Source organism: Heptranchias perlo, chromosome 22 (assembly GCF_035084215.1).
Source record: "Heptranchias perlo isolate sHepPer1 chromosome 22, sHepPer1.hap1, whole genome shotgun sequence".
Classification (NCBI taxonomy): domain Eukaryota; kingdom Metazoa; phylum Chordata; class Chondrichthyes; order Hexanchiformes; family Hexanchidae; genus Heptranchias; species Heptranchias perlo.
Window position 1 is genome coordinate 43,310,750 of NC_090346.1, and position 21,666 is coordinate 43,332,415.

At 39.6% G+C, this 21,666-nt stretch overlaps 1 protein-coding gene across 5 annotated transcripts in view; it reads right to left on the reverse strand.

Annotated features, from left to right (window-relative positions):
• parn (poly(A)-specific ribonuclease (deadenylation nuclease)) overlaps positions 1 to 21,666 on the reverse strand; it is a 100,345-nt gene that overhangs the window by 61,087 nt on the left and 17,592 nt on the right. For all 5 annotated transcript variants that reach the window (XM_068003407.1, XM_068003405.1, XM_068003406.1 and 2 more), the window contains exons 10-18: positions 21,092 to 21,134; positions 19,409 to 19,489; positions 16,352 to 16,408; positions 13,526 to 13,603; positions 12,884 to 12,927; positions 12,618 to 12,660; positions 10,717 to 10,792; positions 8,934 to 9,044; positions 7,188 to 7,257 (exon numbers count right to left, since the gene is read on the reverse strand). In XM_068003407.1, coding sequence (XP_067859508.1) covers positions 7,188 to 7,257; positions 8,934 to 9,044; positions 10,717 to 10,792; positions 12,618 to 12,660; positions 12,884 to 12,927; positions 13,526 to 13,603; positions 16,352 to 16,408; positions 19,409 to 19,489; positions 21,092 to 21,134 — 603 coding nt within the window. The remainder of the gene's footprint in view (positions 1 to 7,187; positions 7,258 to 8,933; positions 9,045 to 10,716; positions 10,793 to 12,617; positions 12,661 to 12,883; positions 12,928 to 13,525; positions 13,604 to 16,351; positions 16,409 to 19,408; positions 19,490 to 21,091; positions 21,135 to 21,666) is intronic.

Sequence of the window (21,666 nt, forward strand, 5' to 3'; positions counted from 1 at the left end):
GAGTGACTCTTATCAGTCTCATTGTTCTGCATGGAATAGAGCAGCGTACGATTTGAACCAAACTTTGCCTCACCCAGTACTGAGTACAACTGTGACACACAGAAAGCTGGTCCAGATTCATTGTCAATACAATAAATATTTAGCAGTATTTATTTTAAATAATACAGGTTTCTGCAAGTCACTGCTGAGGAAACTTTGAAGAGTCTAACTAACCTACTGTGATCAGACTCCTTCCTTCCAAAATACCTCTATGTTCCCCCTCCATCCTGGGATCCGTCATCACTCCCAAACTTCCAACCCCATGTAGCGGTGTTGCCAGAGTATGGGTGCAATGAAACGGAGTGATTGGGTGTGGGGGAACGGAGGGATATTGGGGACTGGGATTATTTGCAGTGGTGTCTGAGGATGTAGCAGTGGTTGGGAACAGAGTTCCAGGTAGCAGCAGTGTTGGGCACAGTGGTTCTGGGAGTAGCATTAGTGGAGTCATGATCAGACAGTACTAGGCAGAAGGTCCTGGGGTGTGGTAGTATGGGAGATGCTGGGGTCTGAGCGCATAAGGGAGGGGTATCATGGGGTTGGGAAAGGCCTTCTAGCGTTTGAGGGCATCAGAATCTGGACGGGGACAGATTTCAGGGCCTGTGAGTATTGGAGAACATTGCAGAATCTGGGAGAACTCCCGGGAAAGGGTGGGGGGGGGGAAAGAGGTGGGGTTATTCAGAGTGTGAAGAGTATTGAGGCGGTCCTGCATTGTGTGCAGAGAGGGGGGTTTTGAGCAGTGGGAAGGATGTTGCGGAATCTGGGAGTTTTGGGGAACGATCCTGGTGTGCAGAAATATGGGTATGCGTCTTTGAGAAGATCAAAGCCTGGCAGAATTGAGGGGAACCCTCCCGAAGAGAAAGTGGCCCAAATTTCCCTGGCCCCTTTGGGTTGGTCAGCACCCAACAGCATTCCCAGCTTAATGCTGGTGGCCCTAGACCCATTTTAGCTACTTTTGGGCTGTTGGGACTTGCAGTTTGCTCCTCTCAGCGTCAATGAGACGTTAAACCGAGGTTCTGTCTGCCCTCTCAGGTAGACGTAAAAGATCTCAAGGCACTATTCAAAGAGGAGCAAGGGAGCACTCCCGGTGCCCTGGCCTACACTTATCGCTCAATCAACACCACCAAAAACAGTTTAATTGGCAATTTATATCACTGCTGCTTGTGGGACTTGCTGTGCACAAATTGGCTGCCGTGCATTCCTACATTACAACAGTAACTACAAAAATAATTAATTGGCTGTGTGGCACTTTGGGGTGTCCTGAGGTTGTGAAAGGTGCTACATAAATTCACGTTATTTCCTTCTTTCTAATGGCACACTGCAAGTCCCAGCAGGCAAGATGGGTTGGGCTCGTAGGAAGTGGCAGAAGCTGAAGGGCGCGAGGTAGTGGCATTTGGGGTCAGGGAGAGGGAGCGGCAGGAAAATAATTAAAAAACTTAAACTTACTCTTTGGGTCTGTTCTGGGGAGGCAGGGAGAGAGCAGCTGCAGAACAGAGAGATGCAGTTTGGAAGACCATCTCGGGAGTGAGCAACATGTCAAGAATCAACCGAAGGTTTAAAAAAAACTGTTAAAAATAGCTAAATTAAACAGAACAGAAAAGTGTTACAGACAGGAGTGACAGAAATAGCAGGAAAGTGTTCCCTCAGTTTATAGATTGTAAACAATTTTACAACACCAAGTTATAGTCCAGCAATTTTATTTTAAATTCACAAGCTTTCGGAGGCTTCCCCCTTCCTCAGGTGAACGATGTGAAGTATGTGAAGTTTATAGAAGTATGTGCGCCATACACAAAATATATATTTTCAACAATAAAAAACACCAACACCAACCAAAAAACAGCAAGTAGCACAATGACACTAAAGGCTGAAACTACCATGTCATCACAATCAGAGGACTCAAGGAGGCAAAAAAGCTGGTTCTGCAGTTCTAATACAGAATTTGGGGAATCAACAACTTGGTATTCATTGAACAAGAGTTCTAAGTTAGGATCAGGCATAGGTTTATCTGCAGTTGGCAGTTTACAAAACAGTCTTTCAGCATAATGTTTTACAACACTACTCTAGTGCCTAATGTGTGCACTAATATGATAACACTACATTCCCTATCTGCATTTTACAACTATGCAGCAAACAAGCAATTTGACTACGCAGGCCAAGTTGAAAGAAGATAATCTCAAACACAGTTAGCCAAAATTGATGTTTACATTATCAAAGAACAGGCTAAACATTTTTGGATGATTTGTCATAGCCAAGTCACTGGGAAAACAAAAATGGAAGGGCTTCCAACTGGTAAATGCACTGTCTACAGAGATATTGATAGTCATTCAGGCCACGAGGTGTGAGGTTTAATCTCTGGTCTGAGCTACAATTAGTCTCCGTGCCCCTGGAAATTTGGAGACAGGATAGAGAAAATGTTTTTTTAAAAAACTATTAACCATAGTTCCTGCTCCCAGCAATTACCCAATGACCCCTGCTAAAAAGTGCATATGTGGATGCTGGACAAGAGCAGGATTGTGCTTGACTGCAAAATCCCAGCCCATGGTTTAAACAGCCTGCTGTCACTGTCTTGACATAACACACATGGGAAATGGCTACAGGGGTGAGATATTGAACTGCATTCAAACATGTCAGTGCCTTCAGCAGAGGGTGCGAGGTTAAGGAGAGAAACTGGAGTGGGAAGGGAGAGTTAGAAAGAAACCTTCCTCATGCACCCTGTTACAAAAGCACAATTTTTAACATTAAATCAGAATCCTGCATGCACATCTTAATTAAAGCATTGTGTCAATGCTCCAGGCAACTCTCGGAGGGCGGTCTCTATCCTTATAAAAACACTGATGAGTCAGGAGCGGAATGCTGATTTATAGGACAGGTGGGAATAAAGTGCTCCTACCAGACAAATGAAGGGCTGGCACAGATACAAGAAAACAAAGGTGAAGTGGGCCAATATTTATCTTTATGCGGTTATCCTTAGATTCTGCAGTTTTCTTTTTGAAGATCAGGACACATGCAAGAACAATAGGAGTAGAAATCCAGTACCACTGGGTGCTAGTATCAATGCTAGGCCTGTGCAGTTTGCACTGCTCTTCCTTTATTACTTACATGAATTACTCCCTAAATTCTCTCCTTCCCCCCCCCAATGTCTATTTCCACAGAGCTGTTCAGCAGCCAACTGTCAGCAGAAAAAAAAATGACAGCATTTAAAAACTCACCAGTAACTGGTAGTAGTATTGAATAATGTAACAAGCATGGGAGATCTATACATTAAATGTGGTGAAGTGTCTTTACAATATTAGTAAATAAGGGAATTATGCAAATGTTCATTAGATGCTTCTCTTCCACTTTGATCGAAATGAAGCAGAGGTTAAATTGGACAGTTGCAGCTCAGTTTGGTATTTCCAAATCCCTATTTACCCATTTACTGTCATCACTGATCTTCAATAACAGCTAAATCGCATGGCCTGCTGCTATTACTTGTACCCATTAATGTCTAGCTACATGTTCCTTTATTTTTGAAACATGAAGAAACCTGCACAAGGGACAACATACTTCAAAGCTGAACAGATCACTTACCCTGTAATTCAATGTCAGCTAGTGTATGTTCCTGAATTCAAGGATTCTAATTAGTGGAGTAATCACTACAATGACCTGTTTGGTCATAGATTACTTGAAAGGGTGAAAGAGCCTCAGTCACATCATCTGAAATATATGTCTCGTGTGATTTAGAAAAAAAGGACTACATGCGTATTTCTTAAAATACATTGAACAGAGAACTAACATTTCATAGAATCATAGAATCTTACAGCATTGAAGGCAGCCATTCGGCTCATCGTGCCTGCATCGGCTCTTTGAAAGGACTATCCAGTTAGTCCCATTCCCCTACCCTTTCCCCATAGCCCTGCAATTTTTCCCCTTCAGGCATTTATCCAGTTCCCTTTTGAAAGTTATTATTGAATCTGCTTCCACCACCCTTTCTGGCAGTGCATTCCAGATCATAACGGCTGCATAAAACAAAAATTCTCCATCTCGCCTCTGGTTCTTTTGCCAATTACCTTAAATCTTTGTCCTCTGGCTACCAGCCTCAGGAGTGCCACCTCCCTCAGGCAGAGGCTACTGGGTGCAAAGCATTACTGTACTAGATTCATGGCATCCAATTAAAGATAGAGATAATGACAGAGGAAATAAAATACCTACTCAATTGCTCCGACAGACTCCTCTGGTACTGTATTAGACTAGATAGTGTGTCACTAGAGTACATCATTTCCACAGCAACCTTTTAAAGTTGGCTTACATTAGCTGCAATTCTAAATCAAATCTTCTCAATGGTGACTTTGAATATGGTCAATCCTTTCAAAAATCTTTAGATCATAAAAACAAATTATAAATTGTTTGTGGTATAATGTAGACACGTCATGAATTGCTGCTAAAAGTGCTTAAAAAAATATGCACCATCACCAGGAAACATGCCATCAGAAGCTGGCCAATAGAGAATGAACACAAGAGGGCAAACTTCACACACCTATACATGAACAGTACTTTGAAGTAAGCAATCCATATGTGATATGACTCATCCATAAATACAAGAAAACTTTCACAGCTTTCACTGCATCACTATCATCCGTCTCTTTTGCTCTCATCTTGCACGCAGAGGAATTCCTCTAGTGAGGTATAGAAGTCGATAGTTTCAATTAACTTCGACTCCACTGAGATAACAGACTAATGGCTATACTGCAAAAAGTAACAACAGGCTGCATCACATGCATAGGGTCATCCATGAAGTGTGTACACCAAAAATCCCAATTTCTTGACCATCTTGTCTCAATTGTGTTTTTAAAGAAATCCCCCCCCCAAAAAAAAACATGTACACTTGAACACAATAAAACCTCCTAAATGACAACATTCACGGATGCCATTTAGCCCAAGTACTGCAGCTCCACCAGTGCCAGCTCCATCTCCCTCCAGAAGAGCAAATTGAATCAGTTCAGCAGCTTGTTGGAGAACCAATATTTTCCTGGATCTGTGTTACTGTCTGTGGTTTGTGTTTCAAGGGGACCGATACTGCTTTACCCCTGCTGCATTGTTGCCACCAAGAGTAGGATGCTTATGAGGCCAGGACGTGACTTCAGCTCCAATTCTTCTTCAATCTGCCAGTAGAGGCTCAAATGTTACAAAGACTAACAGTCCCAGCAAATCAGCAAAAGGAACCCATCTTTCATTGCAGGTTCAGAAATATCACTCGTAACAACCAGGATCAAAGCCCACTGGGCAACAGGCTGCCATTGCCACCCCACCCCTGCACCGTTTCCACCACCTGGCACCATGTCACCACAGGTAGACAAGACCAGGAATAACCAATGGACCAGGAGAAAGTGCTACTTTTTTGACAATCCCAAGAAAATCTCTTAGAAACCACCCTCCTGTTCCAGTCATCACTCATGAGTAATTGAGTGGTTCTTTTGTTTCTCTTTTTCCTACTTTTCACTTGATCAGTTTTCAACGCCCCCACCCCTCCACATCCTCTATGATACATGTAATTACCAAGTACTAACCCCACAGAAATAACCTTTCCCAACAATAAATTTTACAATCAAATTGTTAACAAATGTAGTACTACCGTGTGATATGAATAGAATAGAAAGCTATGGTATAAGCTAAAGAACAAAACCCCTCTTGCTCTTATTAACTACAGGTACCCATTGGGACCATGGGTTATTTACACTGCCAATCATTCTCATTTGTTCTTAGAAAAACTAAAGATCTTTTGTCATATACCTTCGATTTAAATTTACACTACAATGACAATTCAAGCGAGGCAAGTTTGAATGCTGACTGAAGAAAACACCCCATCTTCAATGACCAATACAGGTGACTTGTTGGTAGTGTCACTAACTGGAGAGTCCCACCAAATTAAGCATCTGCTCATTTTAGGCTCCAGATTCAACACACCAATCGATGCACAAACAGGTACTGGAATCAGAAGCTACTACTGGCTTACTCAATGTTTGTAAACGAGCACTAGGAGTGGCAAGTGACTATGTAATGAAGGGAGAAAAAAGGGGCAGAGAGAGAAAGAAAAAGTGTGGGTGAAAAGCATAAAATGATAGAACTAAAGTTACCAGGTGAAAGATCATATAAAATCAAGTCATGGTTTCAGATCAACTCTTAAGTCCAAACTTCCACCTCCTAAACATCTGGTTGTACTATATGTTTGCTGTATGTAATAAAATACAACATATGTAGAGCATGTTTCAAGGGATGCAATTCAACTGAGGTCAATGTACCTTTGAAAAGTTAAACACATGATTTTTGAATTGACTCAACTAGGTAACAGAATACAACTTCCCGCTCAGCTTTCAAAAATGTACAATCATAAATACTTGGATTGGTAACTAGAAAGTGTAATAGTTACCATTCAGGATCTGCAGAATATTAAATGAATAGGATAACAGTGCGGATCCAGACATCATCTACAGTACGTTCCAATTAAATTGAAATTTGTTCAACTTTATTTGCGCTGCAAACATACTGCCATAGCCCTCGAGGGTTAAATCCACAAAGCTGCCCCTGCATGCAAATGGAAGAATTTACCTCTGCTGTTTCTCTCTATTACTAAAAGTTTTATGTTCAAGTTTGTGGGATTTTGAATGCAGTATCTCAAGTACTGGTGATCAATATCACATGGTTAGCAGAGGCCAATCGATCATTTGATCACCGCAGATCATTCATGCCCGAGAGAAAATCCAGCCAAATTGCAAAGTGGCCAAGTTGCTTCTCCGCTCTTCAGCCCACCTACCTCTGGCCCCAGTTCCCAAGCACAGCTCTTCCCCTACGTGCCCCAACATCACATTAGCAGCAGATCCACAACAGCTGTGCATGACCAATTTTCTCCACTGCAAGTCCATCCGAAGTGAGACTCCCCATTACCCCCACGCGGCCTTCTGAATGCACACCACCAACTTTGACCACCACCTGATCCCACCATAGTTCCAACTGCAACCCAGCAGGAGCCACACCATAGGAGATCTATTAATACCCTGAATAAAAACAGCAATTACGTCCCACGACTGGCTGATGAACAATTTTTCTAGGACTTTCGGCCACAGTTGCCATTAATAAAAAACAGAAACACACACGGTGACAATAAGAACACTTACTTGTTAATAAAAGGTTCAACCAGTTTAGATTTTGCCGGAACAAAAACTTTAGGAGGGCTGAGGAATGAACCTAATAAAAAGGGAAAAAAAAATTTAAACACCAAATTGTAACACCGTATTGTTCCATTTTAAAAGTACTAGTTAACAGGACTAGAATTGCCAATGTAAATAAATGGGCTACTCTGAGTCAGAGGCAGTTTTCATGACTAATAAACATTCATTTCCTCCATGTAGTGACTGGTCCAGTGAAACCATTCAAATAAAATTGACCATGACAAATCCTTGTAATGAGTAAAGACTCTTCTAACGTGGAACATCTCTTTCCTAAATTCACTTCCTATTTAAGTTTGCTGGGGTGGGTGGGGGAGGGGGGGTTGGAAATCAGCTCAACTAATAACTCTACTGTTAAGTGTTCTAATCCTCCTCAAAAATGTTTGCATTTAAGGCCTAGGCTATGAACTATATCATAACTTAATACTTAACCTTTTTAATATACATTCTCTCTCTCCACAACATTTTTTATAACATAAATTTACCGTATAGACAGGCTTTATGTCATTTTAGCTACTTAACAGGGCACAATCGGGAATATTATAATTTAAAATAAAAATGCCTTTTGGATGAAGTCAATAATCAAAATTTTACTATATTAGTATACCAAATGGAATCCAAATGTATCATCACAATTACTCAAGCAGATTCATTACTAAACTGTGTAAAACTATTTTAGCATGCTCAAAATGGTCAGTTAACCCCAGAAACCAGATTGTAGGCACATGGAATTGTATAACTTAACATTCAGAACAATGGGATTCCACACCATGATTTGTAATGGAGAGATTTTATATATCTGATCGATTTGAGACATTTCAATTAAAAATTTCATTTCAGCAGTTCAATGAGGTTTAATTATGTGTATATTATATATACACACACACACACACACACACACACACACACACACTCGTGCCATAAACGGCCAACCTCCTTGATTGAATTTATAAAATCAGCTATGCTTTACACACACTGGCAAGTCATCCGTACTTCTATGTTCACAAAATTTGGGAAATTCTCTGCAATTTAGGTTAGATATATATTATTGAAGAACTCTGGGGAAGGACAATCTCCTCTTCCCTTCCCTCTGAAATGCAGGAATAGTTCATTTTTGAAAGTACCTCTACCTAATGGGCTAAGAATTGAAAAATTCATCAGGATCCAGGATCCAGCAATTCTGGAACTCAAACTTACAATAATCTTAGTGTCCAATAACCCTGCCTTCACTGATATATATTGGCTCCTGGTCTGGCAACACCTCAATTTTAAAATTCTTATCCTTGTTTTCAAATCCGTCCATGGCTGCGTCCCTCCCTATCTTGGTAACCTCCTCCAGCCCTCCGAGATTTCAGCGCTCCTCCAATTCTGGCCTCTTGCACATCTCTGATTTCCATTGCTTCACCACTGGCAGCCATACCTTCAGCTGCCTAGGCCCTAAGCTCTGGAATTCCCTCCCTAAACCTCTCCGCCTCTCTCTCCTCCTTTAAAGCTGCTCCTTAAAACCTACCTCTGACCAAGCTTTTGGTCACCTGTCCTAATATCTCCTTACATGGCTCGGTGTCAAATTTTATTTGATAATGCTCCTGTGAAGCGCCTTGGGACGTTTTATTACATTAAAGGTGCTATATAAATACAAGTTGTTGTTGTTGTCATCTTACTTCATCTAAATGTAATCTCTTCCAACATTCATACCTAGATGATTGGCCATGGAGATGAAACATAAGCCAGTTATATATGCATCATAACCGGCTTCATGCAGCTGTTCTGAGGCAGTGTTATAGCTCGGAAATCCCTCAACGCTTTCTGCAAAGGAGAGGCAAACTTCAGATCTCACAATCAATATGACCTGGTAGACAATTATCACAAGGTAAAACAAATCCTAAAAGAAAGCACATGAATTGTTAACTTATCTTGTTCTTTTCAGATATTACTGAACATGTATTTCTAACATTTTCTGTTTTAAATCACAAGCTATTACACTTACAAAGTGGTCTATACAGACTGAATTGGCCATCACAATTTTCTAATACTAGAAATCAGGAAGACATAAATCTATCAAAAAAAGTTTTAACTTGTTAGATCTTCATGACAAATTGCATTTAGAGTTATGATATTGAAGGTTGGTATACATGACATGAAAGCTGTACTCCTAATTACCTGGAAAACCATATAAAAGAAAACAGCCTAGTCAGGCTGACATCAATGTTTGAATACCAAAGATAAACCATTCCCTTTATAACAAATCATGCTCCCACAGCAGTCAGTATAGGTTAGGATGTGGAATTTGAGAATTTCAACATTAACATATATGACAGAAGTAGTAGCTATAACGTAGTTAAAAAGGATCCAAAGGACATGGTATGCTGAGTAAGGCTTGAAGTACACATGGACCAGATAACTCTTAACTTATGCCTGTACATCAATGCAAGCTGCTCAAAGTGCAATGTTTACCCCAAGTGAAGGGAATGAGACACTCCCAAATGACGCAGGCACAAGTGATGTGTATGGGTCCCAGTCGCTCATGAGATGATTTTGTATTCAGCTTGTTCTCAAGTATTTGATTCACAAACTACAGTTCCAATATAAAACGCAAATAACCATTTTGCTTTTGTCTCCGTGGGAAACGCAGGATACTCAATACTTCCCATGTCTACAATTGAAATTTATTGGAAGTTGCTTCCATTAGTATCCAAAAGCATTGTCCATCGTCTTGAAAATCCTGCTAGCTGGGATTGAAGTTAGAAATATGGAGATGCAGTCCCAGTCACTATTTGATGGAGATTTTACAACTTTTCGTGTGACTGGTTTAAAATTTTAGTTTCCTGGCTAATGACCCAAAACATTTCAAAAATGAGTATATTTTCTAATTGCTGATATACAGTATTCGCTCCAACTACCAGTAATAAGGACACACTTCATTTTTCGCTTCCCAAATTACTTCCAGAACCAAAATATTACAATGCCAATGAGTCAACTATCCCATAAGAAATAAAACTCTGAAATTTGCTGAGGCTTGGCTTCAAACTAAGCACAGGAAAGTGCTCCTCATGCCTATCCCTGCAGGTTGCAAAAATAAAATCCAACAGTCGGCACTTCCCATGAAGTGGAATTAAATGTTTTGATTCATGAAGTTTCAAATATTTAGCAAATTCATTTGTTAAATATATGGGATTCCTGTATGAAGACATCCACATTCAAGAAAACCTTTAGGTGAATAAAATACAAGACATCCATCAAAAGTGATAGTGGAAGGGTCCATGCCCCCATTTCCCTCCCTCTCCTCAAGATCAAAGATTTAATCACCATATTGTTCATATTTTTATAAAACTACAGAGACAGCAAGATATCAAGAGCTATTTAAATAAAAAATAAACTAATTTCCAATCTGTTAAGACTCAGTGTTAAAAGAACACTTGTATTGATCCACGATCGAACAAGCAACGTATGAAGACCACACACTGTGTGCTCCTCTTACCAACTTTGGGAGGTCTGAAAGGTGCATCTTTTAATCGCTTTTCCAGCTCTGCAAGAGGTGTGTTCATTATCAGTTCCTACAAGAAAAAAAACATCTCAAATTTGAAAATGAAACTAATGATCATATGCTTCCACCTGTCACAAATTATGACTAGTGCTTCAGCATTATGAAGTTCTGTGTATGGTCTTGTATAGTACAATTCACCACAGAGCAAGTTCCTAACCTCCAAGATGGCACTTCCCTACAAGGAGGGGAATGGAGAAATTGCAAGACTTGGATCAACCCACACTGCTTACACACCACCTAGTGGCCAGCTCAATCAGCAATATTGGTAGACACAAGGAAGCAAAATCACCTGCACAAACCTGATTAAGGAATGGTGGATGAGACCTCAAAGAGGGAAGTAAATGGCTTTCAAGAAATAAAACTGGGGAAAGGGGACATGCTACCCCCTTCACCCCACCCATTTGCTCAACAGGTGTATCCAGTGAGTAGCTGAGCCACACAGAGTAGGAAGGTACTAGGTTCAATCCTAGGCTCGGAGTTAGCAGTTCTCCAGAAAATCAGCAACGTGGATTCACACTCACGATCCAAAAGCTCTGTGTACATGATCAAGTTCAGCTGTAATGCCCTTCATACTCAAAATTGCTCCAAACCTCACTTTTAATACTCAAGAAAATAACAACTGGCTCAACAGGGTACCAGAGAGCAATCAGCACTCATGGAACCTAGTTAGTTGTAACTAACCAGTTCATTCGGAGAAGATCCTGCCTGAATAACCAACCCACCAACCCAAAAAAAAACTTTGAGGAAGAGACATCCTAAGTGACTATACAATTTGGTGTAGCCAGACTTCTAAAAAGTCTTTGGCAGAGTTCCAGATAAAAAAACGATACTTCAGCTTAAAGCAAGGGTATTTAAGGTGAAAGCTGGGAACAGATAACATATTGGCTAACAGGTATTCTGAGTGGAGTGCTCAGGGGGATCAGCGTTGGAAGCCTTAATGTTTCTAATTTACATTCAATTGAGATCAACAAAATTGCATTCAGAAGCTCAATGCAAACTGGTCAAATTCAGATTCTACCAAATTGCTCCTCCCCCAGATGGCATATCTATACTGCTTAGTTCAGTATGTGTCAGGTAAGATTAGAAGAACTAAAAGATGTGCCATTTTTCCTGACTCAAAACTCCATCTAGTGACTAAACCAAGAAACAAAGAGTAGCGAATAAAAAAGAATTGAGTTCATTACAAGCACTTAGAACAAAAGATGTGTGAGCGGATATTTAATTGTACCATGTTGTGTGCATGAACTTCACGTAAGCATAGGAAATCCTGAAGTACCACTTTAATACCTTGTTTTCAGAAATCTTCAAAATGTTTTTTTTTGTAAAACTGTGAAATGTTCATTAGAATGCAATCGTATTTGATGTAAGATTGTTGATTAAAGAAACAATTCATATGGCTTTATTTGACTTGCAAACTAGTTTCATGCCAAATATCAAAATTAACTTTTTCCCAACCTAAACTTTGTCTGCTTTTATTCTTTGATGCAGTTTTCACTTTTTTTTTAAAAAAGTATAATTTTCTTAACTTGCAGCACAACTTAATTTAGGCAATCTCTGCTGACAGTCAACAATTAGAGTGAGATGTGGTGGTGAGTTTATTGCATCGATGTACTGGTGTCTAACTCTGTTCCACATGATCCTGGAAATGTGGTCTAACTGCATGTCTGACCTGGCACATCTCCAAGATGGTGCAGGCACAAGTGTAATTTAATAACATAAACCACGTGGTTTTACATTAGTGGTGGAATGACTAATGCCAGCAAATATCTCAGCAGGACAGCACTTTCACAGTTTAAAGAATGATACGTATGCTCAATAAAACACAACCAATTTACCTTAAAAGGGTGTGTGCTTGCCATGAGTTTTGTATCTAGGAGCCTTTATGCAAAAAGAAAAGGCATATAATTACATCAGAATGTGGGGAATCAAGGTGGGAATCTCCTTACAGTCAACAGTGACAATAATTTCTTTATGCTCAGAACTACCAATTAATTTTCCAAATATGGATTTCCCTCTCTTCTCCCCCCGCCATGGTTGCTTGTACATTAACTATATAACTTTAAATTGTGTTCGGCAATGCAAGTACCAACGTACAACTTACCTAGGAAAAACACTTGTTGTTACTTCTTTAAATTCATTTAGCTCCTATTTTTTAAAAAAAAGATAGTTAGACATAAAAGTCAACAGAAAAAAAAACAGCAGCTTGTGCAAAAGACTACCCCCTCCCTTAAAAAGTTTCATTCGTAGATACTCCCTGAAGTTTTTCAGATTTTAAATCTTAAACTAAGGCACACAATGTGCTGGATTACCCATAATCTCCCATACAGCTAAGCTTTGCTCTCTGCCTCCTTGCTGTGAGGAGGTGCCACAACCCAGAGGACAAACCCTTCCTCATTGGGGTAGTGGAGGAAGCAGGGATTGAGAAACTAGGACAAGAGTCATCCCCGCTATGCCCTCGTGCAACACTTCTTCCTCTCAGCAGCAGGCTCAAGGGGCATTAATGGTCTTCCTGGAAAGAGTAAGCAGCCTGCTCCCAGCTATCCAAGAAAAACCATTAGAACCTTCTAGCCTTTTTCTCCTCTCTCCCATCCCTTCCCGCAAACAATTCGTAGCAGTAAGCATACTAAATATGAATATTCTTATCAAAACAGTTTAAAAAATATTCAAGCTGGCACACACTCATAACCGAGCGCTAAGGTGAACCATTACAAAACCAAGCTCACTTTAAGTGGATAATACATACATCTGGTAATGGGCAGAAGAACTGATGAATTGTATGCATGACATCCAGCAGCATGTTATGTCCCACAACCAGTTTACCCTGGAAAAAAAAACTACTTTAGAAAGAACAATTTATGGCCTGTTAAATACAAATTGCACTGCACACGATTACAATATAGTCCATTCAACAACATCTCTTATCTGCCAGGCCTCACCATATCATGCCAAGTTTCTGCTGGGACGGGAGGAGAATGGAAGTTTTTGACTTTTCTAAAGAAACCTCGCAGTTTAATGGGGAACTTTGGCAATATGCACTAAAAGTACGTGCACTGCCCGACATCATTCCTCCGAGTTTGCCACTCCCTCAATTTTAATAAAAATGCACAGTCTGTGGACAGTGAACACACAGATCCCAACTCCTACATTGAGCAGCATGTTCACTCTCAAAGTTAATAAATGCAAGACGTCATGGGGTTGGGGAGAAAGCCTGCAAATAGAACTGGAGAGACAACTATTGGCTAACTCAAAATTTACCAATGATTTGCACTGGGGTAATTTTTTTTAAAAAAAATCCCAATAATTAACTTGATCTTTTAAGTATGTTTTCAAGATTGAGATCAGAGAACGATCAGCTTTTTGCAAGAAAAAATATCTTCCGTCCTCTGCCAGAGATGGCAACTAATGCTGGGCTATGGTCCAAGGGCAATGGTCACCCTTTGATGCTTTGTCCATCCTTTGCATGAGGTTAGACAAGGAGTATTGGCAGAGTATTCAACTAGTAAGGTCATCACAACCAAGACCAAATTCGTCGACACCGAACATGCGCCCGTTCATTTACACACGCACACACATACAGTGTCAATGAATAGCAATCAGAAGAAATCCTAGGCCAGTGACTCTGAAGCTAACTGTAGCGCCTCCAATGCCACCAAGCTCAAATCAGCAAAGTCCGTGCAGATGAGGAATTGAACCTGGAACATTCCTAGTCTGCGTGACTCCATAGGAGTGCTGCTGTATTTCCACACATTTTGAAAAATTATAGTTAAATTATTCAGCTCAATTAATTCAATAAATAAATAGAATAAAATAAAATTAGACCAAAGAATACCAGTTGAAGATGCTTGTTAACCCTCTGGTTCACTTGTTTTTCAGCTTGGCTCAATTGTATACATGTCACACAGAAAATATCACACGGTTGAGAAGGGCTTTTTTTAAAAATACATAATTTTGATGATTTGTTTTCATTTGTATCATGCTGACACAGTACTTTTAAAATCAACAGAGCAAAACAAAAGATGCAAACTCAAAGATTAATAGATTTGCATCGATAAACTGGTGCTCTGAGCAATACACAACTAACTTGCATTCTTACAAAGTGGTATTGGCATAAGTAAACAAAATGTCCCTCAGAATAGCTTGCATTCCCTGTATTGTGGGCCAGAGAGCCTTTTGGGCCCAAGGCTGTCAGCCATTATCAGGGAACATAAGCAGGGGAACAGGGCTGGTGCACTCAGGGTAGGGGAAGAGGGGAAGAGACTGGGAAAGAATAGAAGCCAGGCAGGGTGGATAAGATGCCCAAGGTGGAGGATTAACATAAGCAGGGGAAGGAAGGAAGGATTGAGAAAGCTGGCTGAAAACAGGTTGAAAATTTGTAACAATCTGATTGACAGTACCAACCTTAGGATCTCATCAGCAACATTAGAGGCTCACTATAAATCACAGACAGACAACACTATACACTGCACTGTGTAGATAACAGTTGATATTATAGAACAGCTGGCAGCTCATGAGACCAACGCACAACTACCATTGTAGGAGGATTCACTGCCAGCAGTTGTGCAGGATTTGGGATGAGGCCATTGATGTTAAACGAAGTCCAATGCTGCAAAACAGCTAATCATAGTCCACTTCCTGCAACAAACTTCTGCTGGAACTGAACATGAATTAAGAGTGCTTTGAATCAGAAATATGTCGTTTATCATTTGCGGTGGTTTCTAGAAGAGACGATGTTTCTAATTTTTCAGCAACAGTTATAAACAAATAATCTCTCTACTGGTCAGCATGCCTCTTATTTTTGTCGCCAGCAGATGCAGCAACATAAAGATTATGCAGAAAATGGCAAATCTCAGTTATCTTCCAATATGCCGGTATTTATTACACCAGTGAAACCAAGAACATGAATTTGTTAGTTGTATGCCATGCATCAGTATTGCTTTCAGAGAGGCTTGCATTCAAGAAGGTGCTGCTTTACCATCTGCTTCATAAACATTTGCGCTCAAACTATGCTTCCAACTTGGCAGGAAATGCTGCAATATCACATACATGCAGATACTTCAAACACAAACTCCCAAATGCCAGTAATCCTACAATATTTTCCATTTGCTGTGGCACTATCATCTTTACAAATAGCAAGACAGTTCAGGAGAAAGGGTGCCTTTATTGCAACATATTCATAGCAAGTCTTTTGAGAAAAATCAATAAACTAGAGACCTTGGTAGAGATATTTCCATAATGCACCAGGACTGAAAACCATGGCTTTATTTGAAAAAAGTCAGTATCATCAGAGGAGAATACTAAAAGTACTGCCTATAGGACAGAATACTCAATGTCTAGCACTAGACTTGAACACCAACATTCTCACACTTTGAGGCACAGAGGATAGGAATAGAACAATGGCTGCAGCAGCTCTGGATCACAGGGCAGCCGATGAATTCAAAATATAAAACACTTGTAGCGGTTTTAAAAAAAATAAAATAAACTTAGCATCTTGCATGGGGAAGGTTCCAAATGTGATTGTAAAAATTCCCTGGAAATCACCTCTCCTTTGTATTAGAAAAAAAGGACTCACCGATTTTGAAATGGCATATATTACTTTGGAAAACCCCACAGCATCATTCATTTCTTCCTGCAAATAAGACAGTTAGTTATTGTAAAGCTGAGACCTAGTTTTCAAAATATCTGTACCATTTATAGTAGACATGTCTATTCAGTTTCAGCCCTAAATTGTTAACTGCTCTCTCTGAAAAGCTCTCCCCTCAATTTTGGCAAGTACTATTTTCTGATTTTTAAAAAAAAATCTGCAAATCAGACATGATAAAATAACTTAAGACTAAATTGCAGCTGAAATACTGAGAGATAAATATGAAGACTTAAGGCATATAAATCAGTTACCTCCATTAGTGAATTATAGCATCACACTATGAAAAATCTGGACACATTATATGAACAGAAACATGTACACTGGAGAAGATTAACAACTGATAATTTTAATGTCTTGTTCGCACTGATTTTTTCCCCCCCTCAAGACTCAAGACTCCTTGCTGGGGTTTGGTTCCACTGACACTGGTCGCTTTCTAGTACTGTGCTCAAGTGGTCATTATTCCTGCGCGAGCCTGGGCAGCGAGTGCTGGAAGGCTGCTTGACCTCAGGGTTATTCCAGCCGAGCCCGATTTTGTGCATTTTCAGCAAGGGTTGGTGGGTAGCAATCAAGAATAATTTTGCTCTTCCTAATCCAGGAGCACGTAGGCCAATTGTAGCACCGTTTTTGTCATCACAGCTGAGATTAGCTAAATCAGCATAGACCAGGGCTTGAATTTAGGACCTTCTGGGAGTAACTCTGCTGAGCCATTGGAAAGCCTTGTTATAATTGTATGTATATGGAAGAAATGGTGAAAATTACTCGCTTATGACCTTCATTCATCAGTCATTCTTTGAGGGGGCAGGAGATAAAGAGGTATAATTGACCCTTCAAGATCTTAGTAGAACCACACAACTGTCCCTTTGCACATTCCTTATAGATACCTCCAAGCAGTTATGTAACCTCTGGAGGTAGAAATGAGATTATTAAGTAAACTAGAAAAAGACAGTTTATACCTTCATTTAATTCTGGAAATGGCAAGTGAGACAGATAACAAACTAGTTTAATAATTAAAAGCAAAAAAATGTACCCACTTATATAAGCAGGTAAACATCAATAATAATTTTTTTAAAAATAGGAGGTGGCTAAGTCAGGAGGGCAGCAAAGAGCACTACAACCTAAAGAAAAAATGCATCTGATCCTGCTGTGTGTCTGAATTGAGAAGGCATGATAGGAACATGAGTAGGCCATTCAGCCCCTCTAGCCTGTTTCGCTATTCAGTTGGATCATGGCTGATATGCACAACACCATTTACCTGACTTTGCTCCATATTCCTTGATATCCTTACCCAAGTAAAATCTATCGATCTATGTCTTGAAGATTTCATTGACCCAGCATCCACATCCTTTTGGGGAGTTCTAGATTTCCACTACCCTTTTTGTGAAAAAGTGCTTCCTGATTTCACTCCTGATCTCATTAGATTTTAGCCACCTAATCTATGATTTGGGAAAGGATCACCCAACACTATTTACTGTGTCAAACAAATAGAATAGGGTGTTCAATGTGAATTTTTCCTAAAAGAGATGATGCCCAAGGCCAACGTTCATCATTAGCCAACTTTGATGTTAGCCAGCACTTAAACCCCGATGACATTCTTCCTGGTTTTACATTATCCCCTTGCCTGCAAGTGGAAGTAGAAATCATATGATTCAGAGAAAGTTTCATATGCAGCAGTTCTCTGAAATCATACATTAAAAGGAATAATTAACTAGGCAGTGATTCAAGGGAAGGGTAACTTGGTCTTACAGCTCAACAAAAGGTACCAGTGTCTGGTTTCTATAGCACCCACTATAATGTTAAAACAATTGTGCACAAATATTTTTATATATACATTGTTCTGACTTCGGATGTTATAGTGGTAGCCACCCAATTGCCCAAAGTGGTCCAAACAAGCCACGACTTAAAAAAACAGCTGGCTGGAGTACCAGCTGAAACCACCTCTTCTGATGGTGCAAAGTTTCTCTGGTAGGAACACAGTGTAAAAACACCCTTTACATTTACAGTTTACCACCAATTGTAGAATCACAGTCAACTTAAACCAAAGTAAATGCAGAGTTAGACTGCCCAAACACATTTTTGCAAAGAACTCAAGACAATCAGAGGTAAAGCTTTTATCTTCTCAATTGGGAGTTCGGTTTGAACCCAGAATCCTCCGTAAAAAGTGCACTAATCCACTTTATCACCAAATACTGAGGGAAATATCTATTAAGAATCCCCTATGCACAATTTTTTAAAAAAAACGATCACTGGCTAAAATCTGGTCAGGGCTTGCTTAATTAACAGAGCACTTTCTCACAGGACAAATAAATCACTAATAATTTTAAAAATGGACTTGTATTAAATGCATATTGATGACAGTCATCTCATATCAAGACTAATTTAATTTTGGTGCTCATTTCACTGGTATAAAACCTCTTGTGGTTTATAGCATCTGACATTAGATTACAACTTTGTAATCACTCCCCGCTATCCACTATAGTACTTAAAAAAAAAATCAAAACAGCTGTCAAGTTTCTGAACAGTTAGAGGTCCTGTTAATACAAAATTATAAATTCAACTCACTAGATTTTAACCACAAAGTATGTCATTTTAGAACCTAAAATATTATCCAAAATGTAAAGATTGTAGCTTCAATCAGATACAGCTAATTTTGCTAACTGCAGAGATGCGAGTGGAAATGCAATAACTAAACCACTCAGCATGACTCCTATGCCCTAAAGCATTTTTGGAAGCAGAACCAGATTTGTCCTTTCATTACTTATTTTTAATTAAAGGTGGCTTAAATTGTACATTCGCCCAAAGCACCACAAGGCATGTAAAAGGTTTTCCAATTTCTGCATAGTGGAAAGCTGCAGCTCTTTTTAAAAAATTACATCATTTACATTTTTTAAATCCAGTTCATTGTACCAGGTTCTGCACATAAATGCATGAACATTGAGAGGAAACACACTAAAGTATCAATAATAAGTACATTTGCACCACAGTTACCTGTTCTTTTGCTCGTTTTTGTTCTTCTCTCCTTCTCCGTTCTTCGTCATCCAGCTTACTGACCACAATATACCTCTCTTTCTGCAAGAAATTACATTTTAACATTAACTACTTATAGATTCTTGCTTTTCCTTAATATTAAAAGAACATTTACATTGCCACTTGATCATTGAAACATCTCAAAAGCAGATCATATAATGAATTGTATGGCAACTGGGGCAGCTATTCAGCACCAGCAATACCCCACAGATAGCAAGGAGATGATCGATCAGATTTTTTTGGTGCTATTGGTTGAGAGAGGACTGTGGCCAGTAGAACTCTTCTTCAAATAGTGCTGTAAAATCTTTTAATGTCCATTCTGACTGGGTAGTCAGCACCTCAGTTTAACATTCGAAGGACAGCATCTCTAACAATGCAATACTGAGGTGTTCACTATGTACTGGAACGTCACCCTACATTATGTTCTCACGGTCTGATGTGGGACTCAAACCCACATCTTCCGACCCAGAAGTAAGAGTGCCATCAACCAAGTAAGCTGATTTCAAGTCTTATCAAGAGGCCAAACTGTTGCATTTTATAACATCAACCTTCAGCCTAATAAATGCAAAAGATAACTCAAAAAAGGTTTCAAGTCCTTGTCGTTCAACCGTTGTGCTCACCACAAAAATCACAATGACTGATCCGAAGTCATTTTCTTCCTGTGGGGAGCTTTTGGATCCCTGGCCTTTCCATCAAATGACCGTAACCACCTCTAATCAAGAATATGTGTGGGCTTTCGGCTTGTGCTTATTTGAAGTGGTCACCAAACCCACATCATCATCAAAAGCCAAGAAAAAGTCTAGATGCTTGGAGGTTTCCTCACAGAAACTGCAGCAGAATTCTGATAACTGGGATGGATGGCTTAGCAGTAGGTGGCCTAAGGCTCAACAGGCATCTGTGCCGCAGCCACCTTGGGTTTCATAACTTTAAAACAAAAAGTCATGGAACTTTTGACTGAAATTAAAAATACCAAGTGGCAGCCACGTCAACAGATTGTACTCAAACCTACCGATATGAAGAGCCTTTAGGTTAGAAAGTAACCTAAAACTCCTGTCCATATGCTTAAAAGGTGACCTGGTAACGCTGAAAGTCTCATCCAAAAAGAGCAACAAAAATTAAACTGATACTTAAATAAACGGCGCACAGGGGTGCAGCATAATGAGGCACGGGGAGGGGAATGGGAAAAATCAAAAGACTGCCAGGATTGCCACTCCCAATCGCTCTCCAGCAATCCCAGGACAACATGTATTATTAGGCAAGGACAGGGTCAGCCTTCGCGACCACGCCCCTACAAATTGAATAGCTTGCCAATACTCAGAGTCAAGCTTAAAAAAGGCCAATTGGGCGAGGGAACAGAAGACAAATAGCCCCTGGAATTATACCCAGTCAACGAGTTGTTCCTCAAGGAGCAGAGCGGGCACACAACTGACAGTACATAAATCCCAGAATTTCAGAATGCAATTCAAAACAAGAAACGACTTTTAGAATATTTTAGAGCAGACAAGACTTTTCCGGCTCCTTTAGTATACTGAATCTACACATACCATCCATCACAAACTTGACAAAATCGACTTATTCATGTGCTTTTCCTTTGGCAACAATGTTAACATTCCAACTGCTTCTATCTGATGTTCAAGTCATTACCTTTTCATTCTCTAAGGTTTCTACATGAGCCCCTTTAGGAAACCTAAAGCAAGGACAGAAATGTAAAAAATAAATGTTATTTTGGAGGGGTTTTTAACAAACTCCTGTACACTTCACATTTTTAGTACTATGAAATGTTCAGATAAGCTTTCCAATAGCCATAGTTAAATCCCCTCCCACAAAAAATATTTTTTCAACCTTCTGCAGTGGCTCTTATCAATGTAAATTTCCAGAGATTTTTTTTTTAAATTTCGCTTATTTCTCTTAAAATGCCATACAATTTTAGTTCAATAATTCAAGTTCACCCTTTGTAAAGCATAAAACCCAGAACAGGAATCCCAGTCTCGACTCACTTACAGACTAGCTTAGCCATTTATTTAACAAGTTGTGCAGGAACCTAATCAAACCTGGCCTTACATTACAGTAACTGCAAAATTCTTCTTAGTAACAACTATTATATACTCAAATTAAAAGGGAATTTTGCTGTAACCTTTTTATTCAATAACTTCAATATTCGCTGGAGATTAACCAAATGCAAGACTTCAATTTAGCAGATGCCTTAAGCAACTCTGCAA